Consider the following 24,778-nt stretch of genomic DNA (forward strand, 5'->3'; position numbering starts at 1 on the left):
GAGGCCAGTCGCGGGCGGGGCCTGCGCGGCGGAGGGCGGGGCTTGCTGCGGGGGCAGGGTGGGAACGGTGCTGGAGCTGTTGGAGGAACGCCAGGAGGTGGCAACTACGAGGGGGTGTGCGGGGCTGACCTGGGGTGGAGTCCTGCCACCCGGACTCAGGAGGAAAATCCTGAGGTGGCGACCTGCAGACTGGGCTGTCAGGAGATGGAGAGCCCGCTCACGCCCACCCGACCGCCTACTACCAGTGTTCCCGGATGCATGGGCTCCAGCGCCTGCCCTTTCGCCATTTCCTCCCAACTGGCGTTAAATCCTGGTGTAGTAGTTATCAGTGATTAAGAGTCCAGGCAGCCACGTGTTCTATTGCCGCCAGTCCGCAGGACACACAAGTGATCGTTCTGCTGCGTTAACTCTATGGGCGCCCAAATCTTAGGAATCCATTCCACGCCACCCCGAAGACAGCGCTCGACCCTTCTGGACTGCCACGCAGGAGGCAATGTTTTTCTTTCTTTCCTTATTTTTTTAAGAGACAAGGTCTCGCCCTGTCACCCAGGCTGGAGCACAATGGCAGGACCAAGGCTCACTACAGCCTGGAACTCCCGGGCGCAGGTGGTCCTCCTCAGCCTCGGGAGTAGCTGAGACCCCAGGCGCGCGCCACCACGCCTGGCATCAATCAATGTATTTAAAAACAAAGGCTGTTAAACGTGTTATAGAAAAGAAGCTGTTTAATGGTAGGTCCTACCAGACGTGTTTGTTTTATTTTTAGATTTGGTTAATGCATTGTTTCCCGTAAAATCTCAACCCACGGAAACCCGAAACTCTAGAATTCGTGCAGGTCCCTTTCGCTTCCAGGTCATCCTCGGGGCAACGGCCGCCGCTCTAATTCTTGTCAGAACTTCCAGGCCCAGTTTCAGCAACGTGCAGGCAGAAGCTGGCGCCTCGGTGGGATGCGAGGGCGTGCGGAGCGCGAGGAGGAGAGCCCCGCTGGCCCTTCCAGGGCACCCGCGGTGGATGGGAACGCTCCTTCGGGCGCCTTTCCGGGAAGTTGTTTGGCTGAGGGCAGGTGGTCCGTCACGTGAATAATTAAAAGTTGTTACCTTGGAGAAGAAATGGGGGAAAGGATTGGCTTTCGGAGGTGGACTGGAAACTACAAAACCGAGCTTCTTGGGAATGCCTTTTAGGCTAACAGGAAGTGGAGCGTCACCGAAAGGGAGGGGCGGCCACTCGGGGACTGTCCCCTGCTCCAGGCGCTCACTTTGCGGGCGGCGCTTTTTCTAGGTTGTTAATCCAGCGAATGGGGAAGGATAGATGCACGCTGCTTGGTTTAGGGAAAAAAAAAAAACAAAAATGAGCGAACGATACGCCCCTTCCGTTTTGTGATAACCAAGCTGCAAGGAAATAAATCGGCTGGCCTTACTGCAATCTACTGCACTCGAGGTAAGGAGACAGAGCAAAATGCTCGTGTTAATGTTTTTTTTTTGCAGTGAGGATATATGCATGTTTTGCTCTCGTTCTGGAAACTTTGTGTGTGTGTATGGGGTAGTAATTCTGTGGTTTTGTTTTTGAAAATATGTACTTATTCTACAATTTTGAAATATGTTAATGTTAATTAAAACTGCTGTGTAAAAACAGCTAGGTTTCAGAAGTAAGTTCTGGGAAGAATATTTTGTCTTTGCCTTTGTTAGCATATATTTCATTCTTTTAATTTAAATGTAGAAATATTTAAAATTAGTAGCATTTACTCTTTTTTTGGAAGAAAGTTTGTGTATTAGCAGTAGACCGTGAATTTTACTCTACTGCACTGCTGAGGAAAAATTAATTAGGTGCAAACTAGATAGTTTAAAGATAAATAATTCTATGGTAATTGGATTTTTCTCTAAAACGCCCTTATTCAATATGCTTTAACTTGGGGTAAGGAGCAGAAAGTAATAGAAGTAATTAAATTTTAGCAACTGATTTCCAGCATAATCCTAACTCATCAAGGTCAGCTGAATTTTGAACTTTTTTGTATTCTGCCTTTGAAAATAAGTCCTATATTTTATACTATATTGCTACAAATCAGAAATTGCTTAACTGGTTTATGGAGAAACCTACATTACCCGTTTTCAAATAGTTTTGAAACGGATACGAGAAATTGAAGTTTAATTTCAGTTACATCAGTTTCCAGAGACTCCCAATTCTCCCACTCCCCACCCCCAAAGATATATGATAGGTATTTCCATGAGGACCTTCTCCTTTCAAAAAGTGACAGTGATGTCTTCACATCTTCCAGTCTTGAAGAGCATAATGACCAAATTTAAAACTAAAGACATTTTATTTGCAATATGAAAGTGTGGGTGGACACTATTTAAATCAGGAAAAGTTCTATGAGTGAAAAACGTTAGGCAGTCTCTCACTTCTTTTGTCATTGTGAAATAATGTTTGTCCCATATATGTTAACCTATCTTTGTTGTCATATCAAATTTGTTTCTTTCACTCATTCAACAGTCATTTAATGAATGTCTTCTATGTGCCACGCTCCGTGCTGGGCACTGGGGATACAAAGTCAGATAAATTGAAAGTTCTTTCCCTGGAGGAATTTTATGGAGAGAAGTTATGAAGAGAGGGGGGTTGTAACAGGCAAATCAGTCCAGTATTTTAGAACTCTGTGATGTTTAAAATTTACACAAGGGATGTTCTTGGAGCAGTGTGGAGGGACAGCTATCACTAAGTCTTTCTATATATACCAAGCCATTCCTTTTGCCCTTTCAATATGTTGTATTGGAAAATCAAAAATGATTCTTTCACTCTGTTCAAATGGTCAGTATCTTGCAAGTCACCAATCAGAATTCTTAATTCCTTTGTATGTTACAAGATTAAATAGGTTTATAAGATCATAACATACATATACTATTGAATGTTTTTAAACTAAAAAATGGATTTCTACCCTGAACTTTTAAATACGTTTTTATATCATCTCCTACGAGCTAATTGCATTGGGTTAGCTATGCAGACTCTATGGGTGGAAAAACCCCAGCTGCTCAGACATGTGATTAAGGATTCTGAGAAATGACAACAGAGGGAATTAAGGGGCAGAAGCTCATCTCAGTCATGGTTCCAGCTCCTTTTGGGCAATGGTCAGCAAGGAATAGGAAAGATGCTATCTATCATTCCTCAGTAATCAACCCTGGCATTTGTCTGCAACCCTGTTTGACCCTTTTAGATGCTTCAAATTGAGTGCCCTGGGAACTGTTGGTGAAGAAAGGAGTTGTAAAGGTACATAAGAATACAAATTCATATAAATCTAGAAATTGGATACAAGTGCAAATTGCTAACATGTTCAGATGTTTTGCTCCATGGCATACATCCTCTGGTTTCAAATGTGTAACGTGAGATAGTTGGGATCGTGTGCATTTATTTTGCTTCCAGATCCTTGTACTAGGGTTCTCTAGAGGGACAGAACTAATAGGATAGATGTGTATATGAAAGTGAGTTTATTAAAAAGAACTACTCAAACGATCACAACATGAAGTCCTACAATAGGCCATCTGCAAGCTGAGGAGCAAGAAAGCCAGTAGTGGCTCAATCAGAGTCCCAAAACCTCAAAGGTAGGAAAGCCGACAGTGCAGTCTTCAGTCTGTGGCCAAAGGCCTAAGAGCCCCTGACAAATGACTTGTGTAAGTCCAATATTCCAAAAGTCAAAAAACTTGGAGTCCGATGTTCGAGGGCAAGAAGCATCCAGTACAGGAGAAGGATGAAGCCCAAAAACTCAGCAAGTCAGCTTCTCCTGCCTTCTTTTGCCTGCTTTTCCTAGCCATGCTGGCAGTCGATTGGATGGTGCCCACCCACATTGTAAGTGGGTCTTCCTGAGAGTGGGTCTTCCTCTCCTAATCCACCGACTCAAATGTTAATCTCTGCTGGCAACACCAAGAAACAGCCAAATACACCTATAAACAATACTTTGCATCTTTTAATTCAATGAAGTTGACAATACTAACCTTCACAAGTCCATCCCTTGTCAACTTGAACCCATACACATTTCTCGAAATCATACCTAATCTCCAAATAAATGAAACTGCCTTTGCAAAAATTGTAACTGAGGAAATTATGACAGTGAAAGATATCAAACCTAACCAACTCCATCTTGCTCGTAACCTCTAAATTGTCCTTGTCCATTCCTGAACATAAGCCAAACTAGCCTTGGGAAGAAATTTAGTTTGTAGTTTATATAATAGCCCTTCCCTAAAGCTAAACTGTTCTTGTGAAATGATGAAAGGCTACCAGGCACCAAGTTAGGATGAGAGGGGCTGGAATTCTAAATATTACCAGCCAGTATTCCAGAGTTCATAAGATTTGCAACTTTTCCAGTTACTCTTGAATATAACATCACTATTGTGAACCTAAGATTGGCCTTTTGAGATGTCTTTTCACGTTTTTGAATTTCTGATAACTGGATGGCCCCACCTGGACCTGCCAATCAGTTCCGTGGCCCCCACCCTGGAGCTGACTCAGCATAAAAGGACAGCTTCAGCTCCCTAAGATTTCATCCATGAGTCAACCAATCAGCACTCCCAACTCACTGACCCCCCTACCCAACAGATTATCCTTAAAAACTCTGATCCCTGAGTTTTTCAGGAGGCTGATTTGAGTAACACTAAAACTCTGGTCTCCTGCACAACGGGCTCTGCATAGATTACTCTTTCTCTTTTGCATTTCCCCTGTCTTGATAAATTTGTTCTGTCTAGGCAGCAGGCAAGGTGAACCCTTACATGGTTACATAAAAACAATAATACAGTCATAATTACACCTATAATACAGCTATCCTTTATACAACCAGAAGCATACTAATCCTTAACCTAAATGCTATTACATAAAGTTAGCAACACTTAAATGCTGATATGATGTCAATAAATGTCACATGATACAGGAAAAAGAGGGGAAATAAAGATATATTCTTAGTACAAGTGTATACATTCATAAACATATTCTTAACAAAATAAGGAGGAAAAGTCATGACAGTTACAGTCCTAGTTTCTGCAGCTGGTCATGTGGTCATAGCTGGTATTCATCACTACCTTCTCCTACCCATTCTGTATTCCCTTTTCTTTCAGCAAGTACCTCAGCAGCTCATAGTTTTTTACCTGGTGAATTAAATTGGTACTGCAGAGAGTAGGGCATTGCTATAAAAATACCCCAAAATATGGACGATACTTTGGAATTGGGTAACGGGTAGAGGATGGAAAAGTTTGGAGAGCTCAGAAGACAGGAAGATGTGGGAAAGTTTGGAACTTCCTAGAGACTTGTTGAATGGTTTTGACCAAAATGCTAATAGTGATATGGACAATGAAGTCCAGGCTGATGTGGTCTCAGATGGAGATGAGGAACTTATTGGGAACTGGAGCAAAGGTCACTCTTGTTATGCTTTAGCAGACAGGCTGGTGGCATTTTGCTCCTGCCCTAGAGATCTGTGGAACTTTGAATTTGAGAGAGATGATCTGAATTTGGAACTTATGTTTAAAAGGGAAGCAGAGCATAAAAGTTAGGAAAATTTGCAACCTGACTATATGATAGAAAGGAAAAACCCATTTTCTGGGGTGGAATTCAAACCAGCTGCAGAAATTTGCATAAGTAACAAGGAGCCTAAAGTTAATCACCAAGACAATGGGGAAAATGTCTCCAGAGCATGTCAGAGACCTTCACAGCAACTTCTCCCAACACAGACCCAGAGGTGTAGGAGGGAAAAATGGTTTCTTGGGCTGGGCCCAAGGCCCTACTCCTGCTCTGTGCAGCCTTGGGACTTGGTGCCCTGCGTCTCAGCTGTGGCTGAAAGGGGCCAACATACAGCTCAGGACATTGCTTCAGAGGGTGCAAGCCCCAAGCCTTGGCAGCTTATACATGGTGTTGAGCCTGTGAGTGCACAGAAGCCAAGAATTAAGGTTTAGGAACCTCTGCCTACATTTCAGAGGACGTATGGAAATGCCTGGATGTCCAGGCAGAAGTTTGCTGCTGGGGTAGAGCCCTCATGGAGAACCTCTGCTAGGGTAGTGTGGAAGGGAAATGTGGGGTTGGAGCCCCCACATAAAGTCCCCACTGGAGCTCCACAGCCTAGTGGAGCTGTGAGAACAGGGCCACCATCTTCCAGACCCCAGAATGGTAGATCACAGACAGCTTGTACTGTGTGCCTGGAAAAGCCACAGACACTCAAATGCCAGCCCATGGAAGCAGCCAGGAAGGGGGCTGTACCCTGAAAAGCCACAGGAGTAGAGCTTCCCAAGACCCTGAGAGCCCACCTCTTGCATCAGCATGCTCTAGATGTGAGACACAGAGTCAAAGGAGATTATTTAAGAACCTTAAGATTTAATGACCACCCCACTGGATTTTGGACTTGCATGGGGCCTATAGCCCCTCCCCTTTTTTTTGGCCTATTACTCCCATTTGGAATGGGAGTATTTTTCCAGTGCCTATACCCCCACTGTATCTTTGAAGGAACTAACTTGCTTTTGATTTTACAGGCTCCTAAGCAGAAGGGACTTGCCTTGCCTCCAAAGAGACTTTGGACTTGGACTTTTGGGTTAGTGCTGGAATGAGTTAAGACTTTGGGGGACTATTGGGAAGGCATGATTGTGTTTTGAAATGAAATTTAGGAAGGGCTGGGGTAGAATGATACGGTTTGGCTATGTCCCCACCCAAATCTCATTTTGAATTGTAATCCCCATAATCCCCACTTGTTGTGTGAGGGACCTAGTTTGAAGTGATTAGATGATGGGGGCAGTTTCTCCCATGCTGTTCTTGTGATAGTGAATGAGTTCTCACAAGATCTAATGATGGCAGTTTTTTCCTGTGCTTACTCACTCTCTCCTGCCCTCTTGTAAAGAAGGTACCTGCTTCACCTTCCATGGTGATCATAAGAGGCCTCCATAGCCATGTGGAACTGTGAGTCAATTAAATCTCTTTCCTTTATAAATTACCCAGGCTGGGGTATTTCTTTGTAACAGTGTGAAAACAGACTAATGCAACCCTCAATAGAAAGATGAAAACCAAAATATAGCACCAACCTCACTGGAAGTCATCATCTACCTAACTGCCTAAATATAATTTTTAGAAGACAGAATAACAAATTTTAATTTCTGAAATAACTCAAGTCTTATGGACAATGGCATTGAAAGCACTGTTTTTTGTTTTGTTTTGTTTTGTTTTAATTTCCTACTGACAGAAACATCACAGAAAATTCTTTGATTTATCTTAATAGTGACCAGAGAGCCTGCTTTTATCAATCACTGAAGACATAAGGAATTTTTTTTTAAATTAAACTTCAACACAATGAGGTAGGTACCAATATTTTTTGGCTTTTGTTTAATTGTTGTAAAATACATATAACATAAAGTCTATCATCTTAACGGGTTTTAAGTATATAGTTCAGTAGTGTTAACTGTTTTCACATTGTTGTGCAACTGATCTCTGGAACTTTTTCGTCTTGCAAAACTGAAGCTTTATACCCACTGAAAAACAACTGTCCATTTCTTCCTACTCCCAGCCCCTGGCAACTGCCATTCTTTCTGTTTCTATAAATTTGACTTTCCTAGGTACTTCATAATAAATGGAATCATACAGTATTTGTCTTTTTGTGACTGCTTATTTTAATTAACATAATGTCTTCAAGATTCATCTATGTTGTGGCATATATCAGAATTCCCTAATTTGTAAAAACAGAATAATAATACTCTTTTACACCTATGTGTCACGTTTTCTGAATGTATTATTTGTTCATCTGTCACTTGACCTTTAGGTGGCTTCTGCCTTTTGGCTTTTGCAAATAAGGCCACAATGAAGATGGGTGAAATACCAGTACTTTGTCTGAGAAAAATTATTTCCTCTATTTCTTTGGAAACAATAGTTCTTAGTTAAGCCAAAATCTTAGAAAATACTGAGAGACCTCTCTTAAGTCCGTTGAAATAGTAGTCCAGGTTAGAGACTGAAGTCAATACCTATAGAGTTGAATATTCTTGTAGAGCAGAACAAAGCTGGAAATAGAGACTATTCAGAAGACAGAAAATACCATGTGGCTCAAGTGAGAGAGTCGAGAGTTTGATTTAGACTTGCCACTCTTTCTGTGGCTCAGGAAAAATCATTTAATACTATATTCTCAATCTCAGATGTCCTGTCTGCAAAATTTCAAACACCAATTTGAGGTAATCTATAACATGAAGCAGGGAGAGCTCTGACAACTTTCATTAGTAATGCTCAGCTCTGTGAGGGCAGGAATTGGTTCTACTTGCTCACTACCATCCCTAGCACTTATAGTGCTGGGCACATGATAAATACCTATAAATATTTGCTGGATATTTTGACCTTCCCCTAATAAAGTAAGAAAGCTCACATGAAGTGGCATTGCTTCCATCTTAGGTTCGATACCTAAAAATATTTATAAGCCATAATTCATCTGTATGAAATCCATTTCTCTTACAGAAGTGATTTTGGAAAGGGAGTTTATGGCTGAAAACCAATATTGGATAAAAGAGAAAGGGTTCTATAGAACAGAACAGGGATCTGTTGCCTGGCAAAGCAGAGATTCAAATGAAAATCTCCAGTATCCTGGAACGGTAAAAGTACAATTATTTGCAGATGTACTTGGTTTCTTTTTGACCCATTTCTAGAACTAATTTTGCATGGCACTGTACTGAGCTAAAAATGCTTTTCTATTTCTAGGCTTTCCTCTTAGGATGCATTGACTCCTTGGTTCCTATGAGTCATGGATATGTTCTTCTTAGGAATAAGGCCACTCTTACTCCTGCCCTAATATATGTCCATGGAATTGGTTATCTCCAAACATCATCATCATCATCATCAGTAGCTATAATTAATTGACTATTCCAGGAGATAGGTGCAAAGCTAGAAAGAACTTTTATCTAGCATAATTCAGACCTGCACAGTTTGAAAGTAGAAAGGGCCTCATTGTCTACCTCAGTAGCAAATAGCTGGATTGAAGGAAGAAAGCAGTGCTTTAAAACAACTTTATGCATAATATTTATGTTATTTCCCTGTAAATAAGTGATAACAAAGCAAACTCTAGTTCATTGATAATAACTGCCTGAAGCATTGTTGAGAAGGAATAAGATCCTTTGTATAGGAAAGGGGAAGAGGAAAACTAGAAAATGCTAGGACGGATGAGCAGCTTTTGCAGTGTATAGGAGCTTAGGATTGAGGAGGGAAATAGAAACACAGGTACTTAGTGTCTGATATCCTGTTTTCAGTGCTGCCCTTGTTGTTCATTCTAGCCTGATTTGCCTGTTAAGAAGTGGCTTACTCAACCTGGTTGCCAGAAGGAAGACTTGATATTTAATGTAATCAGCACAGAGATGCTTTCCTCACAGCTTGCAATGCTAAATGACCTATTGCAGCAACATCATTCTATTTAAGATATTGAAGTTCGTGTAGCTACTTCTCAATCTTTTAGCAATTTGTTTCAGAACTGTAGTCTAACACGTGTAATAAGGGCAGGAGTAGGCCTTCTAAATAACAAGGTTTAAATTGGCTATCAACAATCATATATATGTATAGCCAGTTCTATTGTCAGTAGAAAAGACAGATCACTTCCACCCTAATAACTAGTCTGTAACACAGTTGATGCAGATTGTAGTCATCTAAGGGAGCCATTCATATCACTGGAATTGGCCATAAACACAAGATCACAAGATGAATCTGTGACACTGCATGGACTCTTTTATTATTATAAATCTATTCCTATTCCTGCCTTTACTACTATCTTTATTATTAACACAAACTAATTTAAATTATTTTGTTTTAGACTTGTGAAAAAAGTAACAGGAGTTAAGAAGAACCTTGTAAGAATAGAAGAGCTCCTTAGGAAAAAGGGAGGGGAAATCATTTAGGAAGAAAAGCATGAATTGGTAGAAAATGAGAAAAGCTGTATGACATTTCTAAAACAACAATGAAAAGAATGACTTTCCTGAATGTAGATAAAAACCTTACATCAGAAACTCTTCCCAGAATCTTGTATAGCACCTGGAAAAGACTTGTGAAGAAAAGTGACCTTTCATGTACCATTTCTGGCATTTTGTATTTTGCAATGAAATAAATTCTAGTTATGCTGCTTATAATTTTAACGGAAGAAGCTTACCATGGGCAATATTGATTGAGTTGTGTGGTGTTCTGACTTAGTTTTCTTTTTCTGCCAATTGTCATGAAGTCTGTAGTTTTTGTCACTTTCTGAACCCAAACTAAATTTTCTTTTCTCAACCAAGTAAGACATTTTCTGTGTGCTTAAATCATGTATGCTGCCTGCCGGATTAAGTAATATAGCTTCTGGTTATCATGACCTGCTAAACTTCCTTGGGGAAATTCACAATGATGATATTATTCATCAGATGATGCTTTTCCACCAAGGCAAATCAGCTCATTCACCAAGAGCTTTCATAGAAACAGGGATGTTCAAATATATTTTAATGCAGAATATCTTTGAAAAATTGTGAAAAAAATCAGAAATCTGAGACATCTTTTGTTTATCAAGTGACTTAGCCACAGAACTGCACGTAGAAAGGGTGCCTGTGTGGTCTGTGTTTGAGGTCACATTTCATGACATGCTCTTCTAGTCACCAGATGGGTGATGACCCAGCTCTTCTATGTAGGAAACAGTTGCTTTGGTACTGTCTAGTCTTAACTGGTCCTTAATTTGTATTTAATCTGAGTTTATTCTGTTAATGTTTCAGGCATTCATTGACATTTTGGACAATTTAGACATAAATTCCCTCATTTAATTCAACTATTGTGTTGTGAGCACTTAGTCAAAAAATGGGCCAGACACTGTTCTGGATTGTAAAGAATGACAGAAACTTCCCTCAAGATACGTTAAGACCGGAAAATAAAACAGATAAAGAACAGTCAATAGTTGAAATACCTGAAAACAAGAACTGGAAACACAGTGATCAGAGTTCACTGAAATACTCAGTGTGGAGTGTGGTGAGGGAAACATTTGTAGGAGACATGATATTTGAAAGAGATTTGAGGGGTGGGGAGTAGGAGTTTGTGAGACAGAGAGAGAGAAGGACTTTGAAGTAGAGAAAATAGCATGTACCAATACACGGAGTCGTGGATCTGTTCACTGTATGTGGGTACCATTGAGGGGAAATGTCTTTTTGGAATATGGCACCACATGCCCCTTTGCCTCAGTTTAAACAGTGTTGGTTATCTGCATGCCATAAACCTGGTCAGAAACTGGTCATTGTTTGTAGAGCTGTCTCTTCCAACTTTCTTCTTGCATCCTCTTACATGCATCAACCCAGGTTCTGCATTGGCCTCTGTATTCCACCTTGGAATGATTTTCTCTCTTGGCGCTGAGGCCCCTTTTCTGAGCATCTATATTCTATATTCATCAGTTTATAGGCAAGTAAATATTCTGGAAGATGAGCCAGAGGAGAAACAATCTGGACAGTATGGGGCAAATATAGTGAAATGGCAGAACAGTTATCTTTCTTCTACCATCTGTGGCATCAAAATAAAAATGACAGCTTCTCATTGTACAACACCACATTGCTCATTGCTTTTCTGCCTTATGAGTCAGAGAACATAATCTTCGTTCATGCTGTGCGCTGGCATATTTGTTTTCAGCTTCTCTCTGGATAATTATTGCTTTCCAGTCTGAAAGAACTAGCCTTGAGAAAAGAATCCTTCAACAGTGTTTCTTCTAGGGAACTTTGATAGATTATGTAGTAAGGAACTCTATAGCACATCTTTGGAAATTCAAATTGCCTGGTCCATTTAAAGACATCCTTGACAGAATTTGTACTGTTATTTAATAGACTATGTATTATTTACTTTCTTATTCTATGTCCACATTTAAGAAAATTACTTATAATTTCAAATAATGCTCTTTCAAAAGCTACTTCAGTTCTCAGATATTTAAATATTACTGACATAATGACCCAGCAATTCTACTCTTAGGTAAGCACCTAAGAGGAATGAAACCATATGTTCACACAAAAACTTGTACATGGATGTTCATAGCAGCATTATTCATAATGGCCAATATGTGGAAACAATTCAAACATCCATTAACTGATGAATGAAGAAAATATGGTCTATCCAATAGAATGGAATGTTACTTGGCAACAAAAAAAATGAGGTACTGATATATGCCTCATGATATATACAGCATGGATGAACCTCAAAAACATTATGCTAAGTGAAAGAAGCCAAATACAATGGTCATATATTCTATAATTCCATTCATATGAAATACCCAGAATGGGCAAATTCACTGAGACAGAAAGTCAATTAGTAGTTTTCTGGGGCTGGGATGGAGGTCAGGGGTTAACGGAAGTGAAAATGGCGAGTGACTGCTAATGGGTCTGGCGTTTCTTTCTGGGGCGTTGAAAATGTTTTAAAATTAAATTGTGGTGATGGTTGCAAAACTCTGTGATTATATTAAAAGCTACTGAACTGTATTCTTTAAATGGGTAAATGTAAATGGGTATGTGATCTCTCCTTAAAGCTACTAAAAAAAACTCCAACATAACAACAAGTATAAATTTTTATATTATCTTGCAGGTACCTTAGTGACAATCTTGTTTATTAATTTTTTGACACATCCGTGCAGAATTTACCATAACATAGTGGAAAGAGTTGTGGACTGTGCCATCAGGAGGTTTAGAGTCTTCCCCCTGGTTCTGGTGCTGATTAGCCACATGCAACTGCATGACCTTGGGCAAGTTCCTTATCCCTGGACCTTGAGTTCTTTATCTGTGAAACAAGGAAACTGGTTAAGGAGGGCTCTGAAGTCCCTTTCAGCTCTCTGAGTTTCTGTGTTTGTACAATAAGTCATATAATTATGTAATTATTGGGACAGTATTTTTTAGTTGGTTTGTTGTGTTTTTTTGTTTTTTGTTTTTTGTTTTTTTATGAGGTGGGGTCTCACTCTGTCCCCCAGGCAGGAGTGAAGTGGTGCAATCGCAGCTCACTGCAGCAACCTCAACCTCTTGGCTCCAGCTATCCTCCTGCCTCAGCCTCCTTAGTAGCTGGGACTATGTGCATGCACCACTACCAATGACTGATTTTTTAATTTATTTGTAGGGATGGGGTCTCAAGACATTGCCCAGGCTGGTCTCAAGCTCTGGGGCTCAGGCAGTATCCTGCCTTTGCCCCCATAAGTGCTGGGATTACAGATGTGAGCCATCATGCTTGGCCTGCTGGGGCAGTTTTAGGGACAGGGCTTTGCCCTTTATTGTTTGAGTATAACTAATAGCAGTAGGATTTTCAGAAGCCACCTCTCTAGTAGTCCTCCTCATGATATTTAAGTGTGTTTTATTAGACAACCTATATGTAGATCAGGATTTCTCAGCCTTGGCATTGTTGCCATGTTAGGTTAGATAATTCTTTGCCGTGGGGGGCTGTCCTATGCATCGTAGGATATTTAGCAGCATCCCCAACATCTACCCACTAGATAACAATAGTATCTCCCCTCCAGTTGTGACAATCAGAGAGATCTCCAGACTTTGCCAAATATCCCCTGGAAGACAAAATCATCCCTGGTTGAAAACCCTTTGTATCCCCAACAGCGGTCCCCAACCTTTCTGACACCAGGGACCTGTTTTGTGGAAGACAATTTTTCCATGGACAGGTGGTGGGGAATGGTTTTGGGATAAACTGTTCCACTTCAGATCATCAAGCATTAAATTCTCATAAGAAGCATGCAGCCTAGATCCAACACATGCACAGTTCACAATAGGGTTTGCACTCCTGTGAGAATCTAACGCCGATCTGGGGGGAGGTGGAGCTCAAATGGTAATACTTGCTTACCCATTGCTCACCTCCTGCTGTGCCGCCAATTTCCTAACAGGCTGCGGACCAGTAGTGGTGTGTAGCCTGGGGATTGGAGACCTCTGGTGTAGAAGACGCTAAGTAACAATGTATCAAAATAACTAAAAGGATGTGTTCTCTACCTATAAAGAACTAATGAATTAACGTGCAGAAAATATCATTGGGGGAAATCTTGAATTTTCTTAGTTGATAAGGAGAAGAGGAAGGATTTTTGTTTTAAGTTATATTTACTGTAGTCATGGGGATGGGAGAAGGACAGAAAGGGAATAGACGAAGAGCTGTCAGATCCTTTTTGGAATGAGGCAGGGTGTCAGCAAATATATACAGACATAAAAAAGGAAAAACCAAAACCTAAAGGGAAAGTTTAGGAATTGAGGGCAAGAGAACTGAGAGGTGCTGATGTTTACTTCTTAGTTCTTCCCAAGTACGATCTAGGTCATCCAGATGTGTTTTTTCTCATCTCTCTCATTCAGAGCTCAAAGCTGCAAATTAGATGATAGGTTCTTTCTCTAAAAGAACGGAAGAGGCCGGGCGCGGTGGCTCAAGCCTGTAATCCCAGCACTTTGGGAGGCCGAGACGGGCGGATCACGAGGTCAGGAGATCGAGACCATCCTGGCTAACATGGTGAAACCCCGTCTCTACTAAAAAATACAAAAAACTAGCCGGGCGACGTGGCGGGCGCCTGTAGTCCCAGCTACTCGGGAGGCTGAGGCAGGAGAATGGCGTGAACCCGGGAGGCAGAGCTTGCAGTGAGCTGAGATCCGGCCACTGCACTCCAGCCTGGGCGGCAGAGCGAGACTCCGTCTCAAAAAAAAAAAAAAAAAAAAAAAGAACGGAAGAACGCTAAAATCTGTGAAATCCGTGTAGCCAAAAAGTCATCATTATTCTCCAAATTGTACTGAAGCTGTTTCTAATGGGCCTACAATGGAGTTCTAGATCTCAGCTATTCTTCAAGTACAGTGTGCCACTTACACTACAGTCTATAAAGCCCTTGCTCTTTGTACTTTACTATGCAAACTAAAACAATTTACATAATTTTATTGGGCTGCATTATTTAATAAATACCACATGAAATATTTACACTATGTTTCTAAAGACATAAATTATTCATATCTCCTGAAACCTTTCTGATACAGGTAAAATTGGGGGATTAGAAGCTATCTGGAAAGAACTGTCTATGATGGAGACAGGGGATAAACTCCTACTTAAAATAATACATGAGAGGGAAGCAGTCACTCATGAGTGTCTTCAACAGTGTATATTTATAGTAAGCTATAGTAATTAATCTTATTACTTTTTCTAGATTAAAACTGCTAGATAGTGTCTAGAAATCAGAAACACTTCTATGTAAGTTTTAAAATATGCTATTCCTAGTCAGCTGCAGAAAATGAATATAGAGATCTTAATCATGGTATACTGTAATACAGTTAGTCAAAGTGACTCTTTACTCTCAGTTCTTATAACTGGTCATTTTTATGTGGAACTGAAAATATGTGTTATGGGACCTACTTTTCATACAGTATTAAAAGGATTTTCAAGGACTTTGAACCAAGGTTATTAATTCATAATGATTTGTCTTTGACCACATTAATGGTACATGTTGTTTTAGTAAGAGCGTACATAAAATGAAAATATGGTACACTAAAGCTTTCAGTTACTATCCTTGTAAAATAATCATAGAAAAGCTGAGGTTACCTTGAAAATAATTTATTTTATTTATACCTTAAGAGTGAGCCCATGATAGAAGCAGAAGCACAAAATTGCTCTTTTTAATAGAACAAGCTGCAGAGAAGGTCCAGGAGAGATACCCTTGAAAGCACTCTCAAAAGCTTACTCTAAAGGTGACATTACTTTTCAAATCTGGACTGTTGAAAAGTGAGAGCTGCTGAATGGCAATGATCTTCTCCTCGTCCTTGTGAACAAACTCTTCCTTTGCTTGCACATGCCTGAGCATGCTGTCCCGTCATGGAGAGTATGCCCTTGTCCTTCTTGCAATTCTCTATTCCCCATTCTCATAAACTTCAAAGGAAGATGTTAAAGACGTGGCATATATGATCTCTCTATGTCCTTGAACTATAGAGAGGAAACTTTCTACAATTATGAAATGCACCTCACAACATGAGACAAGCTTACAGGAATATAATGGTCACTAACCCAACCACTGCCAAGTCTCCTCAGTGAAAAAGAAAATGTTGAATAGGTATCATTAGGAAAGTAAAATGAGATTTAGTTTGGAACAGAATATTCCAAAGCTATTCTATTCTATTCCAAACTAAATGTAGACTACAGTCTTAGGATTGCCTATGGAATGATGGCCTAGCTTCAGTTGCCTAACTTTAGCCACGGGACATGAAATCAAGAGCTTAGATATTACTGTGTAAGTATATATACAGTTCACTTTTCCAAGAAGAGGGGGAGTACCAAAAATAAAATGTACAGAGGCAGTGTTATACCAAGAAGAAGAGTAACAGTAGCTCTTTGCAGTTAGTATACTTCAGCTGTGGTTAGCAGTGAGAAGTCTTTTCCAGCTGTCTTACATCTGTCAGTATTAAGCAATAGATGAGAGGAACTGTTTATCATATAGCCTAAGAAGAGAAATTGTAGTAGAAGTGGGGATGAAAAGGGATAGACTATGGGTTAATTAAGATCGCCAAGAATAACATCTCATCTAGTCTTTCTCAGAGATCTATTTTTTTCTTAAAGATGTTTTAAATATGTTGTTTAGAAACTCCTGATTGGTTTTTATTTCCGGTCTTTCATCAGTAAATTTCTTTGAATAGTTCATTTTCCTCACTTCTGGCTTTGCCCTTGAATAGAGTAGTAAAATAGATCCATGATAGGCTGAAATGGCTTGAAGACTCAGTTGCCAAAGTACAAAACAAGGACCATACCTAAAATGTTTCTGGTAGCCTGTGGAAGAGTAAGTAGCCTGGAATCAGATGCAGAAATAGCAGAAGACTGAAAAACAGAAATAATTGAAAGCCAACAGTACTACAGTAGGAGTCAGCAAGCATGGAAATGAAATGTTATTGGAATCCAGGGAATAAGAGTTTTAGGCATCTATAAAACTGTGAGATTTAACCTTTTCTCATATAAGTGAGGGATTTGATTTACACAAAATTTTTTGACAGTGGATAGCTAGACTGTACTTATCCATTTGTTCACTACTGTTCTATGGCTATCTCTGGAAGACCCTTTAGGTACAATAAGGAAGGTGGGAGAGTACATAGCTGATAATACCTTATGATTTGTACTGTGAGAAAGGGAGTTGTGGAAGCTCAAAGACTGCCTCAGTTCAACCTGGATGTAAAGCCAGGCAATACACCCCAAGCCCATGAACAGCGTGAGCTCTGGGGGCAGATTTTCCTGTTCGAAATCCTAGCACTAGTACTGAAATTACTTGGTAATCTTGGGAAGGTCATTTGATCTCTGTAAGCATCTAAACTATTAAATGGGAATCATAATAATAAATCATAAATTAGATCCAAAAACCCTCCAATGGCTTCTCATCTGGCGTAGAGTAAAATCCAGACTCTTTAATGAGGGTCAGAGGTCCCACATAATCTGGCCCTTGCTTATTCTGATCTAGTCTCTTTATAAACAGATTCTCTTCATACCCACTACCCCAGATTATCTTTTGAATTTGTTTATCGTGTTACCTGTTTCTCCCTATCATCTCCTCTGCTACTAACAGCAGACACCTTTTCTATGTCATTAATTGCTGTATCCACAGAACCTGGAACAGTGGCGGCACAAAGTAAGTGCTTAGTAACTATCTGTTGAATGAATAAGTACATACTGTGGTAGATGAAGCACATAGTACAGGGCCTAATAAGTAATAAACCTACCATAATTGTTTGCTGCCTCATGTATTATGGCCTGTGTGATTTTGTTTGAGAAAAAGTCTGCTACTACAGAAGTGTAGATTTGAAATTAATATATTACTAAGGGAAATAAAATTCCAGTTGAAAAATAATCTCAGTTCTGGAGATTTAGTGATAAAATGATGGCAAATTTTTAAATGCTTAATTTTTCCAATTTCATCTGTATAACATCTTTTATCTGCAACTGCATAAGAAGCAGGGCAAGAAGGGAGGAAGTATTAAACTGGTTTTTAAAAATCTCGTAGGCTAAATTACCTTAATGAGGAGGAAGGGAGAACAGAATTTGAATCAACTAAAGTAATATTGATATCTTTCCTCATTGGAAAAAAACATGAAAACACGGGGACTAGTAAGAATGCTAACATTTGTCTGTTGTTTCCATTTCTACGCTAGGTGTTGCCACATCTGCAAACTTCCTGGGAGAGTAATGGGGATTCGAGTGCTTCGATTCTCTTTGGTGGTCACCCTCGTATTATTACTGGTTGCTGGTGCTTTGACTGCTTTACTTCCCAGTGTCAAAGAAGACAAGATGCTCATGTTGCGTAGGGAAATAAAATCCCAGGGCAAGTCCACCATGGACTCCTTTACTCTCATAATGCAGACGTACAACAGAACAGATCTCTTATTGAAACTTTTAAATCATTATCAGGCTGTACCAAATCTGCACAAAGTGATTGTGGTATGGAACAATATTGGAGAGAAGGCACCAGATGAATTATGGAATTCTCTAGGGCCCCACCCTATCCCTGTGATCTTCAAACAACAGACAGCAAACAGGATGAGAAATCGACTCCAGGTCTTTCCTGAACTGGAAACCAATGGTGAGTTGCAGTGGAGTTCTCAGCCTGGAAGGGCTGCCGCTATCCAGAGCTGGGACGGGCATGTGAATTTCTGGCCTTCTGCTTGTCTTAACTGTCCGGAGAAAAATGAAGGAAGTTAGTCCTAAGAAAGCACTTTGGAAAGCTTGAGGGACAATTTCCAAGATGTCAAGAAGCGGTTTCCTGGCAAAGAGGTTAATATTGTAATAAAGGATATGCTATAATTACATATTATTGCATTACAGTTGATAGTAAGATGCCATTTAGCTTATGCTTAATATATTTTTTTGCCACTCCTCTTTTCCTCCCATTCCTGACAGTTTCATGAGGTTGCAATTTGCTTAAAAGAATCTTGACTTTATTTATTTATAGGCCCAATAGTTTCTAGAATGATGGATGATAACTACTTGATTATTTTCCCTTTAGGCAATTATACAATCAGTTTTGATACCAAAAATTTTTTTCTACTGGACAAATCTCCCCAAGAATACATTGCTTATTTACTTATTGGGTCAGAAAAGACTTCATATGAATGATGTATATAGACATTATCGTATTTTGCTACTTTTGTTTTCATTTCCAAATTATTCAACTTAAATTTTTGTCCTTTCATTTTAGCAGTGTTGATGGTAGATGATGACACACTCATCAGCACCCCAGACCTTGTTTTTGCTTTCTCAGTTTGGCAGGTAATGTTGCTGTCTCCTTTATGAAACCGTCTTTATAAGATCTTGACTAGTACTTAACCAGGGTAACATGGTTAATATAGAAGTTACCTAAAATATTTTAGATAACATTTATCTAAAAGATGGATGAATTTGTTATAGGCTAATCAAGATTTCCTGAGCTTAGTTCAGCCAACCTGAAAGTTATGGTATCTTTTATCTAGATTTAATTTATATTTTGGTGTACTGGGGAAAAGAGCTAGAACTGCCTTCCAGAGAACAATGGGGAAATGATGTGGTCCAGCAAAAGCTGGAATGAGGAGATATTTTGCCCAGACCACAGACATGTGTCTCAAATGATAAGTATATTTCTATATTAATATTGTATGTAACTTTTTGTAAAAGGAAGTATTTGTTACCTCCACAAAATTTAATCCTGGTTCTGAGAGCATTGTTTAGAAATTTTGCAGTAGTAATTTTACATGTACCATTGTGGTAGGAGGGATTTGTTTTGTTTTGTTTTGTTTTTCCCTAAATCCTAGCTTGAATAAGCAGGCATAAATTGTTCAGTATCCTATAAAAGCAGCTCTCTCCTATTGAATAGTGTTAGTAATAGCTAACTTTTACAAGTTGCACTACCATTACCTGAAGCCAGAACTGCATAGACGTACTTGGAAGCCGTGTCAAATAATTAAACACTGTGCTACCCAGTAAATGATCTCATTTACACCATGGTAACTTTTTAAATTAGCTTCTTGGGATATAATAGCATTAGATATTAATGGTAAGTGATCACAATACTCAACAGATATCAGCATTTTTAAAACGTCAGTTTTTAATGCCTAGTGTGCTGATCAACAAATTGAAATTTTTTCCATATCAACAGTTTTTTTTTTTTCTTTCCAGCGCTGTAAATGAAAGCTTCTTGGGAAAAAAGTTCTAATGTAATACTTCAACTATGAGATTTCTATTGACGCTTAAAAATCAATTTGCCCAAAATGTAAAAATGGAGGCAGAATATGGGGACTGTGGTTAATTGGAACCATCTGAGTAAACTGTAAATTAAAGATATATAAATATGATTTCAGGTTTTATTTATAAAAATATCAAAAACAATTTCAATCCATTGACCAACTTAAATTCAGTCCAACCCAAACCCTGCATAGTGTAATGATCTGAGGTTTGTGTATAAGCAAGCAAGATTAGAGTAGACATTCGTCTATGTCTTTGTATTTGCCCATTACCTCCGCTTTTAGTGTTTTCCCTTTTCCCCCTCTAGCCAACTGTGAAATTTCTTTCATTCTCCTAGATTGTGTAAATAGCACATCTTCTCTGAAGCCTCCTAGCCTTTATCCCCGATCCCCTGACCTTCCCCTTTGCCTCCCAGCAACACAGTTGTCATTCTACCCTCAATGTTCCCATCGGATTTACCCAGCTGCACTTAACAACTTTCTCACAGTATTGTAATTCCTTGTTTGCATATCTGTATCATACCCCTCTACCCTCTCTAGACTGTAAGTGCTTTGAAATAGGATTTAACTCAGCCTCATTTGCTTGTGTGTGTGTGTGCGTCCCTAGTTCTGCATCTGTTCAATAAATGAATGAAATTCAAATTATTTATGAGAATGAATGAAACTTTCAACCCTATAAGTTCTTACCTCTTTCACATGCTTTTCTCTTTTTCTTTTGTTTGCTGATTGTTGTTCTATTTTTAGTCACGCTCGTCTACCATCTATCCTTTCATCAAAGATTCTGATGCATCTCTCTCCAATATATAATATAAACATTTATTTTATATAGATAAATATAAACATTTATTTATATTATCTCATTTTTTTGAAAAAGGAAATACCCAAGCTGAAATGGGATAAAATATAACATTGTTTAAAATCAACAATAAGTTTTATGAACATCGAAATCAACATGAAAAAGAGATAATCACACATGTAGGTCCATAATTTTATATACTCCTAAGAGATTAGAACACATTTTCAAAATGATCCCATTATCTCTTATCTCCTACAATAGATAGCATTCAGGCAGTCAACTTTTCTCGCAGCAGATTTTGAAGAATTGGACTCTTTGGTGACTGGAATTTGTTCATATCAGATAATGTTTGAATTAGGAGAACATTTGTAAGGGTTGAATTTTGTTTTCAGAGATATTTGGGTTGTGATGCAATTTGACCTGTAAACATATCAGAACACAGATTTATGAAGTTACCTGGAGTTAAATAAAACTAAAATGTGGAAACTAGGAATAAGGAAGAGTTGACAAATGAGTTTCATTCTCTCTGTAATAAATCATTGCCTTTTTGACTATGTCTTCTCTAAAAATATGTGACAATTAATTGTTCTTTTTCCCTCTTTTCAGCAATTTCCTGATCAAATTGTAGGATTTGTTCCTAGAAAGCACGTCTCTACTTCATCAGGTATCTACAGTTATGGAAGTTTTGAAATGCAAGCACCAGGGTCTGGAAATGGTGACCAGTACTCTATGGTGCTGATTGGAGCCTCATTCTTCAATAGCAAATATCTTGAATTCTTTCAGAGGCAACCTGCAGCTGTCCATGCTTTGATAGATGATACTCAAAACTGTGATGATATTGCCATGAATTTTATCATTGCCAAGCATATTGGGAAGACTTCAGGGATATTTGTGAAGCCTGTAAACATGGACAATCTGGAAAAAGAAACCAACAGTGGCTATTCTGGAATGTGGCATCGAGCTGAGCATGCTCTGCAGAGGTCTTATTGTATAAATAAGCTTGTTAATATCTATGATAGCATGCCCTTAAAATACTCCAACATTATGATTTCCCAGTTTGGTTTTCCATATGCCAACTACAAAAGAAAAATATAAAAGTAAAACAAACAAAAACAAACCTGAAAACTGCTTGGCATTTGAGTAGCTTCTCCATGCTATGTATTTTTTTAAGCAACATCATGAACTTTTATCTACTTCAGAAGTCTCTACAATAGAAAAAAAAGTGCAGTGCTTCTAGGATATCAAATTCACACTACTTTTGAAAGCCAAGAAGTTGGTCTTATCCAGTTAGGTCTTAGATGAAGAGTTTTCATCCAGGGATATAACTCCTTGGTCAGTGATTTTATTGTTTACATCCTGAGACTGTTCTACAGTTTCTTTGACTCCTGGCATTTGCCTTAAGGACCTATAGCAAGCTGTTTCTAGGATCAGAAACTCAAGAGAGGCATTTCTTTGCTTTTTCACTAAAGGTCAATTGTTTTAATTTGAAGCCTGAAATGCCTCTTCAGCAAAAGCCTGTGGTATGGGGTAAAGCCATGTGAGAAGAGAATAGTCTCAGTCACATATGAGGAGGAAAATCTGCAGCTGCCAGTGCTTTTGTTGTGGCCCTGCCAACCAGCTCTTCCAGGACAAACTCAGTCCAGCATGGTTTTGATGTAACCATGAGTGCTTTTATTTTTGTGGAGTATTTTGTGACTGGGACAGTTAATTTTAGTAGCTGAAGAACGTCTAGTTGTTTGCTTGATTTTTGTGAACATTTACTGCATGGATCACAAGACAATATACCCTGTATTTCTTATATGCAACTTATATGCAGCAAAGAGTAAATGTGTTACTAGATTCAGGTAGTGCATTTTGTCACTGAATCTGACCTTGAGAATGTACATTAATTCTTATATTTTACGTAATGTATGTGTTGTTTAAGAAATGAAAAAAAACCTTCTGAAAAAAATGAGTAAGTAAGAACTGGCAGAAGTTAAAACCCTTTGCACCAAAAGATCTTTATTGTTAGAGCACTGGTTATCTTCTGGATACTAAAAAGTTGTATTACAAAGCCAAACACTTGCATTTACAACTTTAAAAAAAGAAGATCCAAGATACTATTCATAATGATGAAATTTCAACTACATACAAAGAAGAGAAAACAAGAACCCAGTCATAACAGAGGAATTCTATAGGGAGTCTGCATCAGTTTATTGTTAAGGTTGCCTACTCTCTGCTATGTGAATTAACATCTGTGTTCCACCCATTGTCTGTGTTTAGTCCTTGTTCACTACTACGACAAGGAATTCTTAACTAGGCCTCTGTTTACCACCTTTCTCCTCCTTTCCCTCTTCTTCCTCCTTCGCCTCTTCCTTCTTCTTATATAATGCCAGTATATTCTCAAAATTGCAAAGCTGTGAGAATATTAAAATATTCATGGCTAATATTCCAATAATGAGGTCTTTGTGCATTTAGTTTGGTATATGATGGGTTTTTTTTTTTTTTACATTAAAGAGTATATGTATCTTAATGCAGTCAGATTGTAAAAAACAAAAACAAAGAAACTTAGAACCTTACTAAAAATCGATAATGTCAATTATCTGTTTTGTCCAATATTGGTAGTACTTTTTTGCCTCTTATGATTCCTCTAGCAGATAAATAAAAAACTTTTGCCATCCATGTTTTCTGTGTTAACTAAGCAGACTCATGTTTTTGTGATTGGTATTCTTACATGTTTCTAGATACGATACTCTAATATTTTGCTGAGAATAAGGTAGAGACATTAGCCACATTACCCATGAAAAAATATTCCCAGATTGTATTTCCCATCTTGTGTCTTTAAACTTGTCTTAAGCATTACATAAGTTAATCATATGTTTTCAGATATTATAAAGCAAATAATATGAAACCAAAATGCAGTTCAATCTACATTATAAAGACTCTTGCATTGTAGCTAGACTCCTGTTAAAGCTGTCTTTCCCTAAACACCTCTTATTCTTGCCTCAAATGATCCAGAGAAGAAATGCTCAGGCTTAAAAATTCATAAGAGAAGCAGTGCAGCGTAGCAGGTCAATTGTGCACACTTTGCCTTTAGAATACTTGGGCTCAAATCCTTGCTAGACCTCATTTTCACTTAACTACTCAGTTTCCTTGTCTGCAAAACAAGAATAAAATCTGCCTGGGGTTTGTTTTAAGGAATAAAGGAGATAACTTGCATAAATATAGCACAGTGCCTTGCCCATTTTAGATGTTCAATAAATGAAAGCTCTGGGATGACAGTGTTATTGATAATAAGGACAGAATTAATCCTTCCACTCACCATCTAGTTGTTAGGAAGCCCCTGCATCCACCAGGTGAGACATTCAGGAAATTATTCACATTTAACTATGGGCAAGGAACCATGGCAATTTCATCTCCTTTTCATTTTTTATTTCAAATACTGTTTTTCTTTTCTTTCTTTTTTTTTTTTGAGATGGAGTCTCACTCTGTCAAATACAATTTTTCTTCTGATTAAAGCAGTATGTATTTTTTCTGGCAATTTTGGCATATTCAGAAAAGTATAAAGAAGTAATTAAAAATCCACTAACCCAATTAACAATGGCATTTTGGTATGTATTCCTGCAGACTTTTCTAGGCATATATTTTACTAGCATGATTTATCTGGTATTTCATTTATGAATAAACCATAATTTATGTGCTCAATCATACTACCATTTTATTTTACACTTTTTTACCATTATAAAAACATTCGGATAAGTATCTTTGCCTTGAAAAGATACCTTTGAGCATATCTATAATTATTTCTTTAAAATCAAGTCCAACAAAGTTCAATACCTGGGTCTATCTAGTAGTG

At 38.6% G+C, this 24,778-nt stretch overlaps 1 protein-coding gene across 15 annotated transcripts; it reads left to right on the plus strand.

The window, feature by feature from the left end:
• The first annotated feature begins 51 nt into the window (after positions 1 to 51).
• On the plus strand, positions 52 to 23,604 carry EXTL2 (exostosin like glycosyltransferase 2). Of its 15 annotated transcripts, XM_033197816.1 has the most exons (9): positions 54 to 1,434; positions 3,200 to 3,252; positions 6,489 to 6,547; positions 6,851 to 6,909; positions 7,226 to 7,301; positions 8,443 to 8,576; positions 18,087 to 18,514; positions 19,130 to 19,200; positions 21,550 to 22,038. In XM_033197816.1, the coding sequence occupies exons 6-9, from the start codon at positions 8,551 to 8,553 to the stop codon at positions 22,036 to 22,038; spliced, it is 1,014 nt and encodes a 337-aa protein (XP_033053707.1). In that variant the 5' UTR covers positions 54 to 1,434; positions 3,200 to 3,252; positions 6,489 to 6,547; positions 6,851 to 6,909; positions 7,226 to 7,301; positions 8,443 to 8,550. The 15 variants fall into 15 exon arrangements, with proteins under 15 accessions (XP_033053713.1, XP_033053707.1, XP_033053716.1 ...); XM_033197825.1 differs by lacking the exons at positions 3,200 to 3,252; positions 6,851 to 6,909 and having other exon boundaries at positions 21,550 to 21,607; positions 21,727 to 23,604; XM_033197823.1 differs by lacking the exon at positions 8,443 to 8,576.
• The last annotated feature ends 1,174 nt before the right edge of the window (positions 23,605 to 24,778 follow it).

The sequence above is a fragment of the Trachypithecus francoisi genome, unplaced genomic scaffold (genome assembly GCF_009764315.1).
Source record: "Trachypithecus francoisi isolate TF-2019V2 unplaced genomic scaffold, Tfra_2.0 Lachesis_group5, whole genome shotgun sequence".
In the NCBI taxonomy this organism is placed as follows: domain Eukaryota; kingdom Metazoa; phylum Chordata; class Mammalia; order Primates; family Cercopithecidae; genus Trachypithecus; species Trachypithecus francoisi.

Coding starts and splice junctions, on each gene's coding strand:
- EXTL2 (XM_033197811.1), top strand. CDS start 8,551: ATGAAAATCTCCAGTATCCTGGAACG. Junction 8,577..18,086: donor ATCTCCAGTATCCTGGAACG/GTAAAAGTACAA, acceptor TTTCTACGCTAG/GTGTTGCCACATCTGCAAAC. Junction 18,515..19,129: donor TCCTGAACTGGAAACCAATG/GTGAGTTGCAGT, acceptor CTTTCATTTTAG/CAGTGTTGATGGTAGATGAT.